At 43.6% G+C, this 24,516-nt stretch overlaps 1 protein-coding gene across 1 annotated transcript; it reads right to left on the bottom strand.

Moving 5' to 3' along the window:
- Positions 1 to 1,262: 1,262 nt before the first annotated feature.
- TMEM145 (transmembrane protein 145) lies at positions 1,263 to 22,819 on the bottom strand. Its single transcript, XM_063312219.1, has 15 exons — positions 22,632 to 22,819; positions 17,684 to 17,758; positions 17,460 to 17,537; positions 14,453 to 14,539; positions 13,390 to 13,491; positions 13,222 to 13,306; positions 11,564 to 11,635; positions 9,898 to 9,966; positions 8,853 to 8,933; positions 7,907 to 7,985; positions 7,222 to 7,315; positions 6,219 to 6,391; positions 5,474 to 5,594; positions 4,840 to 5,040; positions 1,263 to 3,144 (listed from the first exon to the last, which is right to left on the bottom strand). Exons 1-15 carry the CDS (start codon positions 22,752 to 22,754, stop codon positions 2,923 to 2,925), a joined length of 1,662 nt encoding a protein of 553 aa, XP_063168289.1. The 5' UTR covers positions 22,755 to 22,819; the 3' UTR covers positions 1,263 to 2,922.
- Between the last annotated feature and the right edge of the window lie 1,697 nt (positions 22,820 to 24,516).

The following is a 24,516-nucleotide window of genomic DNA, read 5'->3' as shown; positions in this document are numbered from 1 at the left end:
GTTGGCCTTGTGGGACGAATCGGGCCCAGGGATGGGGCTGAGTTTGACATGCGGGACGTGGGGGGCGGAGAGGGGCCCCGTTCCTTTGAGGGAGGAATGGGGGCATGCTTATTTGGGGGGCGGGGGGCAAGGGGCAGCGACGGACAGAGTTAAAGCGGAAAAATGACTCTCATCTATGGCTGAAATAGACAAATTGGTGGGGCTGGTACATGCTTGGGAAGAAAGGGTGGCGTCTGAGAGTTAATAAAAAGGTGAGATGCCTTTGTCCTATATCAAAAGATCCTGGGAATTAAGACTTCACTAGGGAAATGCTTGGCTTGGGGGTTCATAGCTTGCTTATTGATTTTTGTCATATATATATTATATTTATTATATTTATTATATTATATTATATTATATTATATTATATATCTGTAAAAGTATGTTTCCATTCACTAACTTGAGCAAGGGGGCAGCCACATAAATGGAGACCAGTGAATAAATATATAAATCTTGTCTATGCTGGAATAAAAAGACAAGTATATGAAAATGTACAACTTAGTAACTCAGCATTATTTTCTGCCCTCCCCTCATCACTTCCATCCTTCCCACTCATGAAAGAACACATTGTATTTCCTTTCACCAACTCAAATAATGGATTGATCAGGGACAATGTTGTCTCTCTGTATTGGATAGCAGCAGTAACTTTCCAAAGGACCAGTTATTTCCAGCTCTTTCAGGTGAAGATGCAGGAAGCTGAACCCAAGACTTTCCACATTTTAGGTGTGTATAGTCCTGCTACGATGTGTTCCCTGCATATTCTATTTATTCCAACATTCAGTGCAGGACTGAAAGCTTGATGACAATTGGAATGAATTCGAATAGCTCAGCTGGAGAAGGAAAATTTGTGGCTGCTTCAGTGAGCAAGCTTTTATTTATTGTAGTAAGCATTTTGTACACATTTCCCCAGCAGTGCTTACAAATTGTTTAGGGAAACACTTCCACTGCTTAAGATGTTCACTTGCAGAGAACTCAATGTAGGGAACGAGGGACATGTAAAGAATTTTTCCAGATGCAGATCATGGCTGGCAGAAGTACTAAGATTTATCCCACTTGTTAAAGATGCTTGGAGCTTCTGCCACTAAGCTATATGAATGTGGCATGTTGATGTGTTTGGCATTTTGTTACTTTTCTAGACAGTGTTACAGAATTGTAAAAGTTCCACCAGTGATTATATGGTGACTGAGCCACTTTCTGAAATTAATGCTCACACAAGTGCAGCTGCAGATTAGAGAGTAGCCTGTTCTTACCAATTAATGCTAATCAGGTAGGAATTTGGGAAGGCTGTAGTCAGACACCTCTGAATGGCACTAGTTTGGGGCTGGCCGGAATGGAGGAAGCCTCATAACCATGGCATGAGTGGTAATCCAGACACCCTACAGAGTGGTCATTAGTGGAAATATTTTACTATGCAGAGTTCTGAGAAAATCAGAGGAACGTTGAGGAGATACTCGTTTTCTCACGGTATTGACAGGGAAAAAAAAGTCCCGCTTTCATATGGTCTACGGAAACTTGTGAACTGTTTCACTGCATGGAGATCAACATGATCCCTTCTCTGCCACATACAAAGCTGCTGTTAAAGGCACATGTGTCCAGACGTGTATACTGTTCTGTTTACTATTGTCTTTTTTTATTCTTTATAGTGTAAGCTGCTCAGAGCCACTCTGGGGCTGTCTTAAATCACTTCAACAAATAATGTATGTTAACTTGGTCATAGTATGGTACTTAAAGAAAAAAGAAAAGTACCGATTTGCTTTGAACTGAGCACATCTATATTACAAATTTCAACTTTTTTTTTTAATAACTACTTTAATTGTCCTCAGACTGGGAAGCTGTCTCATCCTTTCACAGAGCTACAGTTTCCAGAAATCCTTATCTGAGCGCTGTGTCACTTAAAAAAATATGTTTGGTTCAGCTAGTTTTGCATATTATCCTCAGAAAGAAAGCAAAGGATGTATTACATCATCAGCTTCTGTGGTTAACAGGCTATTTTACCAGAGAATGTTCCATGTTTAGGTATCTCTTCCTCCTTTCATAAGCAGATGTTTCCCTGAAAGAGTCACATGTTTTCGCAGTGAGATAGAAACACGAGAATCTTCTTTATTTTGGCAAAAAAAAAAAAAAAAGCAAAAACCTGCTCTGGTGGTTTTCAGAAATTCACCATGATCAGGGAGCAGAACCCACAGCACCATCATGGGAACTAAAGAGGGCAATATAATCACCCCGGGGACCAGGGCAGAAGGACCTAGAAGGTTCCCACTACCTTCACAAGGTAGCAGAAAAAAAGGGTGGCCCAAAAAGTATTAATATGGGATCATGTAACATGGAGTTATAATTACAAGGTGAATCTGGTTTACCTGTGATCCCTCACATTGGGATCCAAACAGGAAAACCACTGAATCACAGTGGTGGCTGGGGAAAACTATGGTGACCTTCATCTACAGAGAAGAGGCAGCCGAAGATGGACCTGTCACTCTCAGTGAACTAGAAGAGAATCACCACCCATGTTCATTCAATGCTTGGCTTCCCCTAGCAGAATCAGCCCCAGAGGGGATGGGAAAGCTTAAGACTGTCCCATGGGGAAGGACAGGTATAACCTACAGACTAACTGGGTCATATGAAAGGACCCGGGAGACAGTGGGGAAAATAGGGCTGAGCCCACCCACCCCACCTTGTCCCCCTGGTTTCCTGGTATCATTGCTAAAGGAGTGGGTCTGCAGTATTCCAAGAAGACATGAGTTGACAGGACTTCAAAAGGGAAAAGATGTCATAGGTGAAAGGGGGCCGAGAAGAAAAACCAAGGAGGGGGGCATTGTCTGAGAGAGGGAGCCCCAGAAAATGTTGATACAGGAATCGGGGCAGCCAGAAAGAGTCAGGAGACCCTTACACAGGCCGGGCGCCAGTTGTATGCATGCTAAAATACTCGGTATAGCCGTTATGTTGGTGTAGTTGGGGAGCATGGAGCTGGTAGGGCGGAGGCTGGGTCTCACTCCCCAGGGACGGTTTCAACAGCACAGGGGCACCGCTGAGCTCTGAGGTGGTGACCACGCAGTTAGAGGTCAGGCTGCGATCAGCCGAAGAGGTGTCTTCCGTTTGTTTGCGGGGCTGGAGGGGGAAAAGTGGGAAGAAAGGCCAAATAAACATTGGCAGGAAAGAAATAACAATAGTCTTTGTCACCCTTTCCTCCTCCACCCAATCCAGAGCAACCGAATCAAGAGACTTGGAGGGACTTAGCCTTGTCAAGACTTCACGCAGGCTGAACAATTTACAGTGGTCCACCACAAACATGAACAATCTGGATTCCAGGCAATTTTGAGTTTGTGCTGTTTTAACAGTTTGATCTGCTGCCCTATTTTAATGTTTTATTTCTTGTGGATATTTTGCATTCCTTGTTTGATCTGAGTTATGGGCTTTTTTTAAAATAATTCAAACTGATGCCTTTGTGTAACCTTATTATCATATTGTTTTGCTGACTGCTATAAACTAGCAATGAAGGATCATTTATCCAGCAAGGCAGTTTAAAAATTCATTAGACTACATTAATGAATTACTCTGCAGCCACAAGCTACAGTATTGATGGCAGTCTGCAGGGAGATCTGTACGCCTCTGGGCTTCGCTTTTGTCTGGGATTGCACAGCAAAACCAAACGGAACAAGAGCTCTTAAGAACAAGGGGCAGAAAGCAATGCATAGCTGTTGCCCTGGGTTCCGCATGGAGGGTAGCAAACTGCACATCTACTCTGGTACAAGAAGAAGGGAGTCAACCTGTTCTGTCTTATAAACCAGACGTCTGTAGACATCTGGAATTATGCTGCCATGTACATCATGATGCCATTGCATAAATGATGTCAAGAAGTATGTGACATCATGTGCCCCTCCCCTCCAACATAGATGCTCCTGCACTCATGTATATGCTGGAAAGACTCTCTGAAAGCCTCATAAGCAAAATGGAGGTATGTGCATAGATGTCCATTACAAGCCACCATGACATCACAATGACAAGCGTATTATGTCCTCACACAAAAGTTGCCAATTACCTCTTTTGTGTTAGCATGTTTAAAATAAGCTTGTAAGTTGCATGCATGGCATCCTACGCCCCACCTCCCCTACAGTTAGCTATAGTCTTTTGGATGATGGAGCTAGCTGGATGGGAGATCTGAATATTATAACTGTGGGCAGAATGCTTGGGGAAGGGGACCACCCACCTGCAGTTTTTGGATTTTACAGCAAGAAGCAGCCTTAACATCTCAGCTAGGCAAGGAAAAGTGGAAGAGTACATAGGGTCGCCAGGAGTTGTAAACAACTCAGTGGCAACTAACAACAATAACAACAAGACACAGATAAGGAAGACATACATTGCAGAACCATAGAAATGACATCTTTGCAACAGATGTCATTGGCTTGAAGGAAGGACAGAAGAAAACTGCCTGCAGGGACCTCTATTCTAATTAGAACTGGTCAAAGTCACCCTTTGGTTATCTGTTATGTGCTCAATGATAGAAACCCAGAGCTCACTGTATCTGCACTGCACATGGCTTACAAAAGCAGCATCCCCTTTGAGAATCAAGCGACTGTTTGTAGAGAGTAAGGAAGGTGACCTTGATGGAGATCCACCAGGGCAGGAGTTGCATATCTCCATCAAGGTCATCTTCCTTACTCTCTACACCATTCTTAGAAAAAATGCCACCTAAGGACATGATGTGCGGTACCGCAAAGGTTTTTTGGTCTGTTCTTTACAAGCTCTAGTGTCATAATCATTTAAGGAAGGGGAAGCTCAGATGAGACCCTCTCCGATTCTCACATTGCTGGTGCTGCTTCCCGTACTCTGCGGAATGGAGAAAAGCTCTGTGAAGTTGGGCACTGAGTCACTGATGAAAGTCACATTGCCATATACATGATGTGGAAATTTGGCCCCTGTTGCAGCCTCCTCGACAATCCCAATCTGTGATGTCCGCACGTGGTATGGGAAGTTCTTATTGGCTGCTGAGGGCCTTGTCATAATCTGCGGAAACAAGAAGGGAGACAGCCAACATCTGGATGAACCCACAATTTCAGCTGCAAATCCTTCCTCTATGAAGACATCACCTTCCTTTTTCTTTTCCCCTCTTTAACAAGCTACTTCATTGCCATTTGATGCGGCACAGATATCCTGCATTGGCTAGTTTCACACAACCTGCTAACCCTAAACCCAGTTTAACCAAACACAACTGCTATCTTCACACAACATGACATGCCCAAATAAACTATGGCTTAGCACAATGGCCTGGTTCAACAGCATGCTATGACAATGGCTAGAGTTCCCCAACTTTCTAAACCATAAACTGTCCAGCCACATTTCAGTCTAGCCTAATGTGCTGAGCATCTCAGCCACTGTTCCTGAGCATTAAGGCCTGTAATAGGAATCAGGAATTCTAGCGAATGTTGAAAAGTCTTACCAGGAAAACTGCATGAGCATAGAGATGAATCCCCAGTTGGATGCCATTGACTATTTTCTCCCGGGCCCACTTTGGTATGCCAAAGTTAGCAATAAGTGCAGTGACTGGAACAGCAAAGAACCTACAAGAGAAAAAGACACTGTCTAGGGATTCAGATCCTGCTGCCTAAAACAATTTCATTTACACTAAATTAAGCTTTCAGTTTGGGGGGAAGACAAGCCCCAGACCTGTTACCTCCTCAGGCTTCTCAGTTCTTCCTCTTGGGACCAGCGTGGACCTCTGCCTTCTAGGCATATTCTAGACTGGAATTAGACCTTCTGGAGCTTCTTTTGACCCCACCCCACTCCCAGAGATGCAATCTCTCCTTTGCCAGCCATTACATTGTCTGGCCCATCCTAGAAACCTCATCCTTCATGGCCAGTCCATCCATAATTATTTTTCAAATGCGTCTCCCCCTTTTCATCCAGAGCATCACCCCAACCCAAAAGCACTTACAACATGGAATGAGAAAGAATACAATTACAGCAGCTTGAAGTCATAAACTCAGAACAACTTAAAACCACAGAACCACAACAGATTAACAGTATAAAATCACAACAGACTAAAACCACAAAATCACAGAGTCCTTAAACTAACAGCCAAGACTTCATGGTTGGACCTCTAGCAGCCAAAGCCGCAATGGTGGAACTTTGACAGGACACCAAACCTAATTTTCCTGCCCTATTAATCTTATAAATTTACTGACCAGAGGGTATAAGCAGCAAAGAATGGCACGTAGAAGGGTTGCTTCTCCGGAAACTGCTTGAGGGTGATGAGGATGGCATAGCAGAACCAGATGTAAGCCACAAACTGCAAGGCGATCAGGCCATATCCAGCTGGCGATTCGTAGGTGTACAGCACCTGCGCCTGATCGAAGAACTGAGCACCAGAAGGAAGGAAGCAGGTAAGCAACTTGGGGAAGTCATGATAAAAAAGCTAGAACCCACACCAAGATAATTTCCCCACTAGTCACTTACAGGGGCTTCTAGAATCATTGAATCATACTTGTGTCATACTAACAGAGACAGGCTTTACCCTACTTTATCAATGATTTGCAAGACAAACTATATACAGGCAGTCCTCACTTAACAACCATTCATTTAGTGATGGTTCGGACTTACAATGGTGTTGAAAAAACTGACAACCAGTCCTCACACTTAGAACCATCACAGCGTCCCCCCAGTCACATGATCATGATTTGGGCACTTGGCAACAGGTTCGCATTTATGGCCATCGCAGCATCGCGTGGTCATGTGATCACCATTTTTGACCTTCCCAGCCAGCTTCTGGCAAGCATAATCAATGGGGGACCACGTGATTTGCTTAATGACCACACATTTTGTTTAACGCCTGCAGTGATTCGCTTAACAGCCACCGCAAAAAGGGTCGTAAAATCGGGTTGGATTCGCTTAATGACCACTTCACTTAGCAACCAATATTTTGGCCTCAATTATGGTCATTAAGCAAGGACTACCTGTAAGAAATTTGCACTAAATCAAATTCTTGGCTTATGTAGCTGAGAGATGCACGAGCTTCTTGTGGTCAGGAGTGCCGGCACGTTGGGGGGAAATAACCAACAACTATTCTTGCAGTGGTGAACTGTGACAGGAAGGACTGTCTGATCTAGGAAATAACCAGAATGCAAAAGGCACAAACTAAACATTTGAGGCCCTTAAAGTACGCATGGCTCAAAAGGGAGGGGAACTCACCTCAGCCTCGTAGATAAAGAGCACGACGTGGGTGATGGTGTAGAGTGTCATGTACACCGAAAGCTTGATGGAGCCAGTGTGGCTGATCCGACCCCTGCCAAACAGGGAGCCGTGAGCCAGAATTGAGGAGGAAAAGGAATCACGCCTCCCATGCCACAGCTCTTACCCACCCTCTCTCGTTATATTTTGCCAACAACCCAGCAGCACAAATTCTGTGCCACTCCCCCTGAATTCTCCTTATTCCCATGACTTCAAAGGCAGATCCTTTGAACATCACTCAGCTTCCCAGTCTCTCTTGCTTTTCCTCAGAGTCCATCAAAATATTGTTCAAATATGCTCTGCTTCCTAACCTAGCAACCTTCTCCATACTTCTTCTGCCCATTAGAATCCTCCGTTGAATAATGGAGGGCACAGATGTGGGAAGTAGTAACGCATCTGCTGCTTCTTCCCAGAGTTTCACCGTTTTACTCTCCTACTGAAACTGCAACTCTCTGTTGCATACATTTGCAAGTACAGTAGTTAGACCCTAAATCACAGTCCTTTCGCTACTCCCCTCAACAGTCTTTATAAGAAAAGCCCATTCCCGTCCAATTAAGCCCATCTCTCTCTCTCAACTGGCTTTATTTTATAAGGCATCCCACCGTATCATATCTGATGTTCTATCCCCCGTCAGCTATGCTGGTACCTGGTAACTGTGAATCCTTTTCCCAGGAGGATGAGCATCAAGAGGAATATCAGGAAACTGACAGAAAAAAGGAGTTTGGCTGGGGTTGGGGAAAGAAAAAAGGGAGATGGTGAGTGAACCCAAGCCAGTAAGGGTTTTTCTGAGAGAAGAGATTCATAACAGTCCACATGTCATAGGTCTGTCCAGTAAAATTTAATATTCTACATACCACCTTATCCAACCTGGTTGTCCTCAAATGTGGTGGATGACAACTTTCATCATCCCCCACCCAATATAGCCAAATGTCCAACACCTCTAAAGGTTGAAGAAGGCTGAAAGCTGAAGAAGGAAAATGTAAATCAGCCTTACTCAATTTTTGCAGCCTCCAGATGTATGGACTTCAGTTTCCAGAATTCCCTAGCCACAGTGGCTATTGCTGAAAATTCTGAGCGTTGAAGACCACCCATCTGAGAACAGGAAATCTACACTGTAGATCAAAGCGAATATTTGTAGCTCAGGGTTGAACTGTGGAGTCCTTGGTGCTCTCTGAGCCTTGTTGTTTTCTTGCAGACGTTTCATTGCCAGACTAGGCAAGTGTGAAGACACTTTTCAGACTGTATCCTTTCCACCTGACATATCAGAAATTGTAGATGGGGCCAAGAATGGATTCTGATCCTTCCCATGAAGCACAGCCCTTAACATGCCACACAAGGCCTTCTGTGGTTTTCAACCTGATGGATGTTGCACAATCCTGGCCCAAGTGGCTGAATTCACTTATTATACTTAACCAAAACCAAACAAATTATGTCACAGCTCAGCATGATGTGTGAACTTATTCATTATGGCTTGTAAATCATAGTTGATGGTTTCATGCTATGTATGAAACTAATTACTGTGGCTGTTCCATAAATCATGCTTTACTGTAAATCCAACTGCTAAGTGGGAAAGCCCATCCCAGATAACCTACCCAAGATCTTGAGACTATCATTTCCAATTCCGTCACTTGCATACTGGCCCCAGTATATGCAGAAGAACATCAGGCTGAGTACTGGGGAAGGAATGAAACAGGGGACAAGCATGTAACATAGCAAGAACAGAGATGGGATTTCAATCGCTGCACTTTCCTTTGCTGTGGCTTCTCTTTTCTTTCTACCATTGGGTCTTAAATGACAATTTTCATTTTTTAAATTTCTTCCATTGTCTCCTGTCTCCACCTGCCCTTTCCCAAACAATTCTGGGAAACTATCACGAAACTATCATTATTTCTACAACTACCAGTGTGAATATTTAGGTGCAACCTGTTTCTTGTCAATTGGAATTTGTTAAGCATTACAGAAAATGCCGGTGAGCTTAAAGGAGAATAGTCTGAACTTCTAGGCCAAACCTATACCACAGAAGTAACTTTTAATAGGAATTCCCTCTCCCATAAACAACTCTGGGGTCTGGGAAAAGTCGTGAGAGTTCTACCAGAAAGATTTATTTTCAGATTTCTTTGAAACACAGATAATTTCATTGGTTTTATAACGTTTTAAGACTATACACAGCAGTTCTATAATTACATGCCACAGATTTCCAGGGGTTGGAAAACGAGCTATTGTTCCTGATTAAATGTTTCCCTTTTCCCATAACAAGCAGAAACAAAATATTTTGTATAGTAAATATATTCAAGTACAGATAATCTGCATATTTAATGCAGGAGCTAAAATACAGGTAGGCTGGTTTCCCACACCACGCTTGGTTTAGCTAAAACAGAATTGGGTAGTGTGTGATTAACTGGTTGTAGGACCCAACCATTGTCTGAGCAAGTTGTCTGAAACAGGCCTTCTGTTAAGCCACATCACGGTTGTTGTTTTTTAAGTACAGTATGTTCTACAAACCCAACAATAACCATTCATCCGGTTTGGGGATTTATCATGTTGTGTGAATCTAGTCACAAAATTTGGGGAGCATGGGTACAGTCCAGCCCTTAGTCTCACTGGCTGTACAGTCCCTAATGTTCTGTTCAAACTCACCCTCTACTCCAGCTGCTGTCATGAACATCTTGTATGTGGTGTGCAGAAGCTGCCGACCTTTCAACAGATCTGAAAAAGAGCCCCCCAAAAAAGGAAGGGAAAAAAGCATAATTTCAGCTGAGGGTGTCTTTCTCTGCCACATGTTCCACAATCTCTCTTTTCCTCATCTCCCTCATCTTATGTAATGGTATGTGGGAAAGACCTTGGGTGACAGGGAAGAGATGCTGCCTAGAAAACAGTCGGATAAGAGCCTACAGCTGCATAATGGGAAGAGAAAGAGACTCAGAAGGGACCTCCCTACTTTTCAGACTGTAAAAGAGGCAGCGGGAGATTTGTCCTTTCAGACTTGCAAGATTCTGTTAATGTAGCGTTACGATAAAGTAGTATTAGCTCATCTGGTCATGTTTCCTGTCTGGTCTGCCTGGGAAGCCTGACATCTTAGGACCTTTTTCCGTTTGAACAAACTTGCCCTGTCAACCATTTTTCTGCTGTGTCCTCTTGATGTTGCCTTCTTCTATTCCCCAGCTCATGTATGAGATTTGGTTTGATTTGATTATTTTATTCAACTTTGATGCCACCCAACTCCAACCAACTCTGGGTGGGTCACAAAATAAAAATAACATAGAAACAACAAGTAAATAAAAACACAACAAAATTAATTTTTAAAAATTACAAAATAGTTATAAGATGGCAATCCAAACAACACAAACATAAAAATCCACCCTAGCCCAAAACCTGGAAGAATAGCTAGGTCTTTTCAGCCTTCCAGAACACCATTTGGGTGGGAGCCATCTGGATCTGGGGAGGGGGGACATACTTTCAGAAGGCAGGTGCCACTACAGAGAAGGCATGCTTCCTGGGTCTCAAAAGACGACACTGTTTAATCGAAGGGACTGGAGCATGGCCACTCAGTTGGACTGTACCAGCTGGGCAGAAACCACCTTACTAGCCTTGTCTTCCTAAGATATTCTGGTATGAACCACAAGTGAAATCTTGATTTAACCAACCAGTTGGGAAGAAGGAACATCCATTATTCCCAAGGGTCTGTTAAATCGCAAATTCTCTCATTTGTCGTCATGCATGTCATTTGCATCATTCTGTCATTACGCAACATAAAATTAACATACTTTTAACAGCCTTATCTGGATTACTCCATGTGCAACAATCTTGTCCACCATTTCTGGGGGATGTCCTGAAGGAAACGTGGTCCATTGCATCCAAAGTCTATTCAGTTGGGGAACTGAGGTTACCACTGCACTATTTTCACCCTTATTCCAGTATCTACCAGGGGCAGCTTCAAGGTGGTAAAATCTGTTAAACTTTGTCACTCATTACCTTGGAAGGAAGTCAGGGGATTGGCAGGGGCAGCAAATGCCAGACCTATATAATTTTCTTTTGAGTAAGGATGATTGAGAATATTGAGCAACGGTGAAAGTTCCCGAGAGAGATGAAGCCTTGTAGAGAGTACAGGTGGAGAAGGGAAGAGCAACGTGCAGCACTTACTTTCTGTTCCCATTTGCTCCTTGGTGAGCAGAAGCCTGACACAGACTGGAGAAACCTCTGCCTCTATTTGCCCAAATCGGGTGGTCACCAAAAGAGTCACATTCAATCAGAAACAGGAAGTTGTGAACAAAGTTCACAGGTACAAGGATTCTTTAGTACTTACAGCCAAAATAGCAAGAAATGATGAGGATCAGGATGAATATAAGCAAGAAAGTGATGTCAGTTTCCAGGATGCCTAGAAGAAGGGGTAGGAAGAAGAAAAAAGGACACACTAAAAGGACACTTGCCATCAGTGGTATTTTTAAACTCTTCCTTGTATTTGGAAGCTGCCCCGAAGCTGTTGGGAGGCCAACGTGGCTGGCAGACCTATCTATTTCTCACTTGCTGAATCTTAGCATAAGTAAATCAGGTAACTTCACCTGCTACTATAATTCTCTTACGCTTTCTCCTCCAAAGGAAAATGGCTCGGTACAGCTTGGCCGAACGCATGGGATACAATATACCCTATTGTATTTTCTATTATGAGGGCCAGTTTGGTGTAGCGGTTAAGGCACCAGGCTAGAAACCAGGAGACCGTGAGTCCTAGTCCCGCCTTTGGCACAAAGCCGACCGGGAGACCTTGGGCCAGTCACTCTCTCTCAGCCCTAGGAAGGAGGCAATGGCAAACCACTTCTGAAAAACCTTGCCAAGAAAACTGCAGGGGCTTGTCCAGGCAGTCTCTGAAATCAGACACAATTGAACGGATAAAAAAGAAATTCTATTATGTTACTACCATCATCATCATCCACCACCACCACCATTACAGACAAAGGTTCTGTATGGATAATTACAATCAAATATGGTCATCCTTTCTTGAAACTGTTGTATAAAATTGTATACTTATGTACCTGGAAGAGAGACCCATGTATGTTTGTAATTTTGTTGTTCCTTTTCCTTTTCTTTCTTCTCGTTCCTATTGCTCTACATTTTTTTCTTTGTTCTGTCAAAAAACACCACCACCACCACCACCACCACCACCACAAAGCTTTGGATGAAGGTGCAAAACCATTTCCACACAAAGGCTAAAAATACCCAGGATATTTGTGATTGTTTGTTCTCTTTGTCGGGGAGAACAGGTGTTGTTTGGGTTGGCTGTAATGGTCAACATCTATCCTTGTCCAGCTGCGTTAAAGACAGACAAGGCAAAAATTTCTCAAGCCTAGCTGAGGCCACTGCCAGGGTAATGCAGCTGGTCCTTGCCCCCTCAACATCTATTCAGATGCTATTTAGCTGGAGCAAAGACCCAACTCTCACAGAGTTGCAGGGGATTCTGGGATACCACACGAGGGCCATAGAACTTGGGACTGTATGGGGCTACATAAGCTTGCATCTGGGGGAACTGTGGAAGAGGATGTAGATACATTGATTGATTGATTGACTGACTGATTCTGTGCCATGGATACATCAACAAAAATCATACAACCTTGATTAGTAGCAGGAGTGGGAAACTATCGGCTTCCACCATTGGACTCCAGCTCTCAGTATGGTCAGGGAAGTTGAGAGCTATCATGCAACAACACATAAAAAACCACAGGTTCCTCACCCAATTCATAATCAAGGATGGTCAGACTGTTACAAAATAGGTAGTATTTTAGGCCTCTTTTGCAGGATATTTGTAAGTATTATCTCCTCTATCTTACTTGCAAGGGCATGGATGCTCAGGAGAATTCCCTACGATGTTCTAAAATCACTTCTTTTTGTCCCTCTCTGAGCTTGCAATATATTCTCTCAGGGTCCGACAAATGTTCTGTAGGTTGAGGACTAAGCTGCAGGGAAACTTACCAAATTCATCAGCAGAAAAGTGACGTGTCCAAAATGATTTGCCATTAGTCAAAATCATCTCATATTCCAGTTCCAAACCATCGCCCTGTGAGAGAGGTGGTTGAACATCAGGGCAGATCTTAAGGGGAAGAGATCAAGTAGAGGCTGAGGGGACACAGACAGACTCACCCCACACTTGCTGAGGACCACATACCACCAGCGTTCCCGGACAGAACGGAAGCTTCTCCCACTTGCGCAGCTCAGATACCGGACTGAATTCTCTGTCACCAACTGGGCGAGAAAACACACAACATACAGCAAAATATAGCAACAACGTCTTGCTCCATTGGCATTATCATCCAGAGGTTCCCACCCACCAACTGTAATACTAGAAGGTTCTCTTGCTTTCAGATCCGATCAAGTGAATATCTGCACTACCAAAACTTCCACTTCAAATGTATTAGTTCCAGCTGGGGTCTCGGCATTCCACCAGGGGCATTACAAGAAGTTAAAACCACAATTCAGTTCAGCTACATGATGCCATTCGAAGCACTGGTCCCAGAAAGTAATGTGTATGCAAACAAAAAAAAAGGGAGGGGGATTTCAGTGCTACAGTAGTAGGACAGCTGATGGCAGCTGTACTAGACATTTCTCTTCAACCGAAAGGACAATATAATACTTCTCACTCAGGACAAAGCTGGTTCTACTTTGTTCAACTTTCATTTCTTAGTTCTGACAGCCATAAATCCTACTGGCTTTAGCTCAGCCCTAGATCACTGTTTCTCAATCTCAGCAACTTTAAGAGGTGTGGACTTCAACTCTCAGAATTCCCCAGCCAAACATCGATCTAAACCAGGGTTTCTCAACCAGGGTTCCGTGGAACCTTAGGGTTCCATGAGAGGTCACTAGGGGTTCCCTGGGAGATCATGATTTATTTAAAAAATTATTTCAGATTCCGGCAACTTTGCATTAAAGAGGTAAGTTTCATTCTTTATTTTTAGTTTACAGACACTGTTAATACATATATGCAGGCCTACACATGTTGTACTGGTCTATGACTATAATAAAGAATGAATGAAAGGCCTACCCATGAAACAAATATAATAACTTTGCAACTGCTGGCCTATATTTCAGCCTGAATGTGCAGGGGTTCCCCGAGGCCTGAAAAATATTTCAAGGGTTCTTCCAGGATCAGAAGAGAAAGGCTAATCTAGAGGGCTGAAATCCCCTTGCAGTTACTGAAATCTCTTACCTTGCACCCAGACCAGGCATACTGGGTTGTAAGGTTGATAACTTGATTGTTTTCTGGGCGGATTACTGATTCTTTCATCAAACAATCCTAAGGAGCAGGGGGAGAAGACAAAAGAGAGCCCTTGAACAGTGACCCACACAGAGATGTGACAGGCACTTTCCTGTAAGGCTCAGTCATTCTAATGAATTTGGAATCCCAGAACACAAAGCTGGGTATAATTTCTCATTCAGTTACAGCTCCATCCGTGTAGCAAATCATGTGGTTGTCTCACAAGAGCCTTTCATTTCTTGATTTACTTATTTATTGTAGCACAATATATCAGACACTCTTAATTTTGTATGCAGTCTTCCCATATTAGGAGCCACCAGTGCTACGTAGCAGCAACATCAGGTGTTGAGGACTGCCATTTTAGTTTCCCATAACATTCTAGTGCCAAGCTAGGGGACCAGTAGCCCTCCAGATGTTCCTAAACTGCATACCCAGCCGATAAAGCCAAAGACAAGGGATGCTTAAGTGTTGAATATCAGCAACCTCTGGAAGGCTGTAGCTTCCTGTAACAGGCAGAAGGAATAACCTTAAGGAACAGCAGGAAAAACCACAACCAAAACAGTGGTCAGATAAAAGAAATCTGAGTCCAGGCCAGAACTGTATCCTGAAAAAGAATCTCAGACAAGACCCTCCCAGTTCTCATGAAGATAAAGGGGGGGACGGGACAGGGGAAGCACATTCAGACTTGCAATTCTGTTGCTGTAACCTTATAATAAAAGTATTAGTTTGCATGACTTTGGCTTCCCAGTCTGGACTACCCTGGAGGGCTGACAGTTCCTCTTCTCTGCCCTAGAATAGCTTTCCCTCAGGGGCATTATGAGAAGTTAAAACCACAATTTGATTCAGCTACTTGATGTCATGAGCGCTGATGGTGAGCAGGAGGGGGCCCCTATCCAGTGGGGAGAACGCATGCGTATTAGCGAGGAATTGAGCAGTCATTCAGAGAGACACAGAACAGACCTGCCTGGACTTTTGGGGTTTATCTGTATGGGTTTTCTCACGCTTCTTCAGTTTGTTAGGATTTTCTATCTAATGTAGCAGTAATAAAACACTAGAGACTTATTCCTCATCTCAGCGTGGTTCTTGACTGTTAGGACACTTGATGCCATTCAGAGCACTGGCCCCAGAAAGCAATGTGTAAGCAAACAAAAAAGGGGAATTCAGTACTACAGTAATAGGACATCTGTTGGCAGCTGTACTAGACATTTTAACCGAAAGGACAATATAATACTTCTCACTCAGGACAAAGCTGGTTCTACTTTGTTCAACTTTCATTTCTTAGTTCTGACAGCTGATTCTAGGCATAAATCTTACTGACTCTAGCTCAGTCCTGATGGACATATTGGGACATATTATACCATATTGGGGTCCTAAGCATGCAGTTTGGGAATGATGACTATGAACCAGTCTCCATAGTGACCCTATTTCAACCAACTCAGGCTACTAAATTCCTGGCATACACATTACAGGTAGTCCTTGACTTACGACCATTTGTTTAGCGATGGTTTGAAGTTACAATGGTGCTGAAAAAAGTGACTTGCGACCGGTCCTCCTACTTATGACCGTCATCGCATCCCTGCAGCCATGTGATCAAAATTTGGATGCTTGGCAACCAGCTTTTACAATGCAATGCAACCAATTTACAATGGTTGCAGCATCCTGGGGTCACATGATCGCCATTTGCAACTTTCCCAGCCAGCTTCTGATGAGCAAAGTCAATGGGGGAAGCTGGATTCGCTTAATGACCATGTGATTCACTTAACAACTGCAGTGATTTGCCTAATGACCATGGCAAAAAAGGTCATAAAATTGGGTACAACTCACTTAACAACTGCCTTGCTTAGCGACTGAAGTGCTGGTCCCAATTGTGGTTTTAAGTCAAGGACTACCTGTAAACTAAGCTGTTAAAAGGAACCCCTTAGCAACTGTTTACTCCCCTTTGTGGCGCCTTTCCACACCAGTTGAGAACCAGTCCTTAAATTAATACTTTTGGCATTAAGAAACTTTGTGAGCAACATTTTTTCATCCCAGAGCTGTAACAAGCTAAAGCTGGTGGCTGATGCTGTTATTTGATGAACTATTCTATCTAATCACAGATCAAAAAGCACACCAATTACATCTCGCCAGAGAAGGGGATCTAAAAACTCCTGGACGTCACCCACATCACAGAAATGACTGTCTATCAATGATCTGCATCTGAAATACGCCAATTTGTTGTGCTTTGCATTTCTTAATAATATTTTCTCCAAGTATCCCACTGCTCTGGAGGAATTGCAGATGCTTGATCTGGCTAGGTCTGACTTCCGCCACCTTGGAGAGACGCTTCAGAAATATCTTCTCCCTTGTACGTTTTAAGCACAGCTTCATTACTGCGCTCAGAAATTGCTGACTTACGAGCTACCTATAAAATCCTGTCATTTCGTCAACATGCATATTAAAATACTTAGCATTCCGAAGGTGCTTTTCAAACAGCCACATCACTTCACAGTCCTTGTCTCGACAATCTTTAGAACAATCCGGCCAAACTGATCGGTAATAATGCTGCTGTGATATGGGGGGTGGGGGGAGGTACCAAGTCTGAGAAACTAGTCAGATATATTTATTCAGGACCAAATTTCCTGCCAAAGAAGTGTAAATGGGATTAAAGCCCTATGACAGACAATTTGAGAAGCCACTGACCACACTTGGAATTTTCCCATTTTCTTAAAAAAAAAAAAAAAAGATTATTTGCTTTAAAGTTGTCAAAGGGGCAGGAAGCTCCACAGGACTGCACGCTGGTTCCCCTGATACAGTTAATAACTATATTATACCAGGTCTCAAAGTCTGCAGACTTTCTGAATAGGAATGCTCCAGTTATACACTATCTCCTCTACAGATGAGCAATCTGATTGAAGATCTAGGTGAGAACTGAAGAAGCAGCAGGATCCATCTGCTGTGGGATGATCAATAAAAAACTGACCTTATTTCCCTTTTTGTAAACAGCTGGCCACTGGGAAGGATCATCGAAATAAAGAAGGATGTTCTCACAGCATTTAGTCTTCAAAGAGAAGGAGAAAAGAGGTTGTTACAGTGGCAACTGCATCGTTTCAAAATTGCAAACTTACCATGTGCAAGGGGAAAATGCATAGGTTGTGAACGGTAAAAGGTATCCCTAAAAATGTGGAATGCAATATAGAAATATACCTCTGGATAGCGGAACTGGAAATCCAGGCGTCCATAGTCAGAAAAGAAGCAGAATCTAGTCAAAAAGACCCAATCCTGGGAAAAAGGAGAAAAAAATCCACCATGTCAGCACTGATATAGCTAAGTATCCATATTAGTGTTTCTCAATCTCAGCAACTTTAAGATGTGTGGACTTCAACTCCCAGAAGTCCCTAGCCAGCAGAATTCTGGGAGTTGAAGTTCATACATCTTAAAGTTGCTGAGATTGAAAAACACTGATCTATTTAGATGATTAGCAATACTACAGGAGAAACCAAAGAACAAGGTAAGAACATTTTGTCCTCAGACACCCCAAGTGTAGGGTGACCTAGAAGGGCCTTTCCAAGTCCATTCCAGCACTGGAAAAGGCCCAAGACACTAACTGAGCTGCAACTTTAAAAAAAAAATGGAATCAGTTACTGGTTCATACATCGCACTTAAGCATTATTTGGTTTAACTAGTTTGGTCTTAGCCTGTTGTGTGAATTCTGCATTGTGGTGATGTAATTTATTCAATTAATCGGTTAAGGAAACAATGCCTTAGCCCAACAGGTAAACCAGGTCACAATCTTGGGCCCCCATGTTACATATGCATCACGACATCAGACAAATGACACAAATTATGTGTGCAACATGACATCATCACACAAATAATACAAATTACACTCTTGTATCATTTCACATGGTGTAAAACAACACAGAGGTGCTTTGCATCATTTTTGTGATGACATCCTGACACACACCTCATTTTGATGTCATTGTGACCACAGACCAGATGCCTATAGCCATCGTGAGAAAATTCCCATCTATATTCCCATCTATTTCAGTTCATAGTGGTATCCTCAGATAAGGCAACTTGTTATCTTCTTGACAATGGGGATTTACTGGAGTTTAGATGCAGAAACCTGGAAATAGAGCATCAGTCCTTGAAGATGCCAATCCAGTTCAAGCACTGTGGAAACACCATTATATTTTTTGGAATTATTGGCCTAATCCCCAAGTATCAGCAGCCTGAGCTCAAATCCAGCTAGTTACTATAAGCCTCGTTAATTTAATAGAGTGCAGGGCACCAACACAAGAAATCTAGCCAATTTGACCCAGTTTACAATGACAACTGCCTCTTGTAAGATTTATGTAAGTGGGGATGACTCTCTATGTGCTTAAACCTGACTCTGAAATAAAATGGACTACAGGAATGACCTTTTTATGTAGCAGGGTGAAGCACCATCTTTGAAGGAGAAGGAGTCCCTCTGGAGTTTTTCTAAGCAATCTCTTAAGTTGTAGAGATGTAGTTGTAGATGTGGGAAAAGGAGGGGTTAGCTAGGCGTTCCAACAGAGAATCTTTGGTAGCCTCACCAATGCCCATTTTTCTTAGTTAAATAGCATAAAATCAATCACAGCATGGATAAACCTTTGTAGAAATGTGCCTCAAGTTCCAGAACCCAGTTTTCTTTCAGTCTGTAAGCAGCTTAATTATGAAGCCTACTGCACACCTGAACCATGCTTATTCTACAGATCTGGTAACTGTCTTATAGCATTGTCCAGCCAAGTCTTGGGCTGAATGTTCCTGTCCAATGCAATGCAGATTTTCCACCCCTTCCTGCAATTTACCGTGTATTCACATTCATCAGCAGAAAGAGAATGAAAGGATAGTAAATAATACAAAATTCCGTCCTTCTGCTGCTGTTCCTTTTTCAGTGCTGGGCTAATTAACTACAGAGGACAAGCCAAGCATTTATTCTGGATTCATTCATGCTGACTGAAAGGGATCGCCCATATTCTAGCTTCTTGGCATGCAAATTCTTTAAATTGTGCACACGCACACAAACACTTCTGATTACCCTGTCCAAGAGCATGCAGTAAGGGAGCTATTGTAACTGTACTGTACTGTACTGTATTGTAACTGTAGTCAGTTAACACCAAAACAAACTATCAAGTCCTGCCGTGGGTCAAGTCAACAGTCAGAAACGCCCTGTGCTGTGAGACAGACCAAAGCCCGCAGAAGGCCTGGGAATAATTCATTTCTGGGATGTGGGTCAGAAATACATTGGGCTGATCCAGCTGAGGAAGAAAGATATGAAAACAGCCAACAGACTCAGTGCGTAGAGCAAAGCTCTGTTAGATCTGCAAATGCTTGCCCATCTGTGCATATGTACTGTATATACATATTTATCAGGCCGAGGAGCTTCCAGTCTCTGGAGCAAATGGTTTTTTGAAGAAGCTGGCTCCTTTCCACCTCATTCTTTCTCTTCCGTCCAACTCTCAGCCCCATCTCCTTGCTCTTAAAAATCCCCACTTGTTCCCATGGCAACAACCCATGCTCAAGGTTTCCACGGAAACCATACCAGAGGCTGAAGTAGGCAGAGGAAACAAGCAAAATCTGGGGCAAATGTGCAGGGAAGAATCACAATTTTGGAGGATCCTGCTCATACCCTCTCCCTGGGGACCAGGCAGAACTGTAGGAGATCCACCAAGACTCTGGTTTCTCCCTCCCTAAAACCCCAAATTAAAAGCTGCCGGAACTGCAGCCAAAAAGACATTAGTGAGGCCTGCTGGATTGCAAAGAATATGCAGCCAGACTCCTAGGAGAGCAATAACAGGTTTTATGGGGAAACAGAAGCTCCTTCTCTCATCTTCAGCTCCAAGCTTACAAAGAGGTTGCCAGCTCTGTGTCTTTGCTGGCCTTTTAATAGCTGATCTGCAGGTTGACATTAGCCTTTCTGTCAACATGGATGGAGAATTACGGCAAGGGTGGGACATTTTACATTTCTCCCTAATGTGCGAATCTCTGCTGTAGTGTGTTGTGGAGGCCTCGCTCTTCCTCCAGCCCTTGTTAGAATTACTACCATGTGGAACAAAATGCGGTGACACATATGCCACAAGCTTCACTTCAAGGCAGAAAGTAGTTTAGTTGAACACCAAAAGTATTGATTATAATACACCCACATAGACCTGTTAAGTGTTTCAGCAAGTTGCCTTTGAAGTCAGAAGCCCCCATTCATCTGTCAACCCTCTCAAAATGTAGATCAATAAATTCCAATCCTCCTAAGCAAGTTACTCACATACTCCAGAACCCTGTTTTATTTATTTATTATTCATTAACGTTCCTTGGGAAATAACAAACAGGTGATTGAAATGGGACAGCTAATCCACATCTCAACCTCACAACTCTGCCCTGAATTCAGTAATGGAGAGTCAACTACGTGATCGTCCAATGCCCTGATTCACTACTTCATTCCCCTTGCCTTCCTGGACCAGTAATATCTCATCAGACAAATAAACCCCAAGTCTATCCAATACCACTTTCGATAGTCTAAAAAATAACACAGTCTCCTGGTAATTGAAAGAGTAACAGATGGAACGGAGAATCAGCTTTGGTGTACAAGACCCACATCATCCAATCCTTTTAATAAAATTTGTTAGTTCTGATTTTAGGGGTAAGGAAACAAATCTATACAGCAAGAAAATTCAGATACTGCCATCTACCAATTTGGTGCAAAGTATCATGACAGCCTCCAGATGAGATGGACTGAAAATCCCACAATGTCTAGCTGGCAAGGCTAATGGTCATGCTGGCTAGAGGTTACAGTCCTGGGAGGTGTTACATGGGGGAAAACTGGGGCAAAGTTTAAGGTGAACCATTTATTCAAACAGTTGAAGCTCTGCCCTGACGGATGAACATGCCCAACACTTAATATTGAGCCTTAACTGATATGAAATAGAAGGGGAGGGATCCTGTTTATCTATATATTACTGCTGCAGACCATGCTTTGGTTTTCACTGCACACCCTCTTCTGTTTGTCTGGATGTATGTATGTGCACGCTACTGCCAATTTGGGATTAACATTTCGTACATCTAATGAAGTGAAGTCTGCTCTATGAAGTCAGCTTCCATAATGACCAACTTGTCCTTAAAGTATCCCAACACTTGGATGGTTTTGCGGTACAAAGACATCTTTCTCTTTCTGAACGTTGTTTCCACGTTACAATTCCCCCTTTCGCACCAAACAATAGCACAATGGCAGACATTTGTGTCAAATGAATTCATTTAGAAAAAGCACTAAGTGCACTATATGTGTACACACCCACACACATGTCTACACACCCTGTTTGCACACAACAGCACTTGCCTCATCCTTTACAGCATCCTGTCCAGCACTGGACAGCTGAACCACCGCCTCTCTTTTTACCAGATTCACTGTAATGCCAAAAATTGCTCACAGGACCAGAGGACGAGGTGCCTGGCACACCCCAAATGGCAAGGCTGGAGTGCAGAAAACCTAAAGTATTCCTTCAGCACTGAGAAAGTGGGTAGCTTGCCAAAACATCTGCTGTGTGGAATTTAGAATTATTAGGCACCATTTTCACGCACCTAAGATGGGGAAGAAATTGTCCTGCATCCTTTGTCCAGCCTATCATCATTATTATCCATCATCATCCATCCTCCTCCTCCTCTTCCTCCTCTTTCCTCCTCCTCCTCCTCATCCAGGATACCCAGAAAGGGACCCACCCAAGGGGGAGGAGAGGCAGGGCAACCATCTCTCTTCACTGGGGGTGGAATGGGTGGGAAGGACCAACTAAAGGTAGCGTGTGATCCTTCTGGGCTGGATCAAGGAAGGATCTTAGAGACTGCCTCTTAATAAAGGGAAATGTGGGGAGAGAGAAGGAGTCTGAAGTGCTGGGGGAAAGGGGAAGGGGTCTCTGGAGGGGGCCACACACCACCACTGTCCTGGCACTGCCAGGACCCCCGCAGACGATGCAAAGGCTGGAGAAGGCCCCGTAAGGCAGGGACGGCAGCCAGGGAAGGAGGGCTCACGCCATGCAGGCCAAGGCGAGAGAGGGGCGCCTCAGTTCAGTTCTGCCCCCCTCCCTTCCCCTCCCCTCCCCTCCTCCAAGGCATTCGTCCCCTCGCCTCCAAGCCGCGGACTCACCTCCTTGGTGCTGAGGTTGCCTTTCACGTACTTGCTCCAGCACCATCCAGGCAGCAGCATCAGGAGCAGGAACTGGAGCCTCAGAGCCCCGGGCAGCCGTTGCAGAGGCCGGGACAGCTCCATCCTAACACTCCGGCCAGATCTCCAGCTGCTGGGCTCCGTTCCCTGCGCGCTCCCGCTTAAAGAGATACGATCTCAGCCCCCCTTCCCAGCCGGAGCCGGAGCGCGTCTTGCCTTGCTAGAGACGGAGGCGCTGCATGGAGCTGGAGCAAGAACACCCCCACCCTCTATTTTTTTTTTCTTTTGGGGTGTGTGTGGGGGGAGAGAGAGAGAGAGCGAGAGGAGGTATTACTTCCTGTCCTCTTCATTGCTTCTTTTGGGGGAAAGATATTCACAAAGGAGTAGGGCTGTCTTGTCTTTCAAGCTTACCGATGACCTGAATGTTCTCTTCCTGTCCTCTCATATCCTCCAGGTTCTCCATCAACATTTTAAGCGGCCTGGGCAGGGAGGAAAGCAAATCTAATTCTTAGGACTTTTGATGACCAGCGATTATGACAGAGCAGCAGCATTTTTTTCCCTTCCCTTCCCTTCCCTTCCCTTCCCTTCCCTTCCCTTCCCTTCCCCTTCCTTCCTTCCTTCCTTCCTTCCTTCCTTCCTTCCTTTCTCTTTCTTTCTTTCTTTCTTTCTTTCTTTCTTTCTTTCTTTCTTTCTTTCTTTCTTTCTTTCTTTCTTTCTTCTTTCATCATATTTGTATAGCCGCCCATCTCACAAGAAAGTGACTCTGGGCAGCATACAACACTCAATTAAAAAAACCAATAAATACATATAAAACAATAATTAAAACTATAAAAACTATAATAAAACACACAAAACAGGAGAGGAGGATGTTAACCGTAGTAAAGGAGCCATCACAAAATCTCCATGGACCTCCAGGCCTGATCATAACCTCGATCTTTAAGTGTTTCTCAACCTTGGCAACATATCTTAAGCTCCCAGAATTCCCCAGCCATTATCCACATACTGTATCTTAAAGTTGCCAAGGATGAGAAACACTGCTTTAGTCTAAGGAAGAATAATTCCTCACACGGGGAAAAGTCAGGTGCTGCATTTTAAGAAGCAAAAACGTGGCATCTGTACAGTTCTAAAGTTAGTTGTTACACCTTTTGTCTGTAGTCTTTAGGTCTTTATATTTACTCACATTTCCCCCCTGTATTCCTTTATTTTCATTTCTAGAACTTCCACATCATTCGCATTTTAGTTATCAAATTAGTGCCATCAGCATAGCATAGGTCATTGATGTTTTTTCCTCCAATTTTAAAACCATGCTCATCTTCTGGAAGTCCAGCCTCCCTCAATATATATTCAGCATATTCCCTTGAGGGAATGATACTAAAGGCAAAACTGAAATACTTTGGCCACATAATGAGAAGACAGGACACCCTGGAGAAGATGCTGATGCTGGGAAGAGTGGAGGGCAAAAGGAAGAGGGGCCGACCAAGGGCAAGGTGGACAGATGATATTCTAGAGGTGACGGACTCGTCCCTGGGGGAGCTGGGGGTGTTGACGACCGACAGGAAGCTCTGGCGTGGGCTAGTCCATGAGGTCACAAAGAGTCGGAAGCGACTAAACGAATAAACAACAACCTGTTAAACCACTGCGTGCATCTGATGAAGTTAAGCAGTGGCTCACAAACACTTATGTTTTAATAAAACTTGTTAGCTGGAAAAGATGCTTAATTATGGTTTACTGACTATTGACTGACCAAACTTGCTAAGCCATTGGTAGCATCCAGGAACTGTGGCTGTGTTCACTCAATCAGCTAATCCCAAACTAAACCAACTACATCACTGACTTGTTATTCCTCTTATTGCATCACTTGGCACGT

The sequence above is a fragment of the Candoia aspera genome, chromosome 10, assembly GCF_035149785.1.
Source record: "Candoia aspera isolate rCanAsp1 chromosome 10, rCanAsp1.hap2, whole genome shotgun sequence".
Taxonomy (NCBI): domain Eukaryota; kingdom Metazoa; phylum Chordata; class Lepidosauria; order Squamata; family Boidae; genus Candoia; species Candoia aspera.
Note: the sequence above shows the minus strand (reverse complement) of the source record. Positions and strands in the feature narration are given on the sequence as shown.

Excerpts from the sequence above, each read along its gene's own strand:
- TMEM145 (XM_063312219.1), bottom strand. The coding sequence starts at position 22,754 with ATGGAGCTGTCCCGGCCTCTGCAACGGCTGCCCGGGGCTCTGAGGCTC. Across the intron at positions 17,538-17,683 it reads TCCAGTTCCGCTATCCAGAG|ACTAAATGCTGTGAGAACAT; the intron begins GTATATTTCTAT and ends TTCTCTTTGAAG. Across the intron at positions 5,041-5,473 it reads ATGCTCATGCAGTTTTCCTG|ATTATGACAAGGCCCTCAGC; the intron begins GTAAGACTTTTC and ends TTGTTTCCGCAG.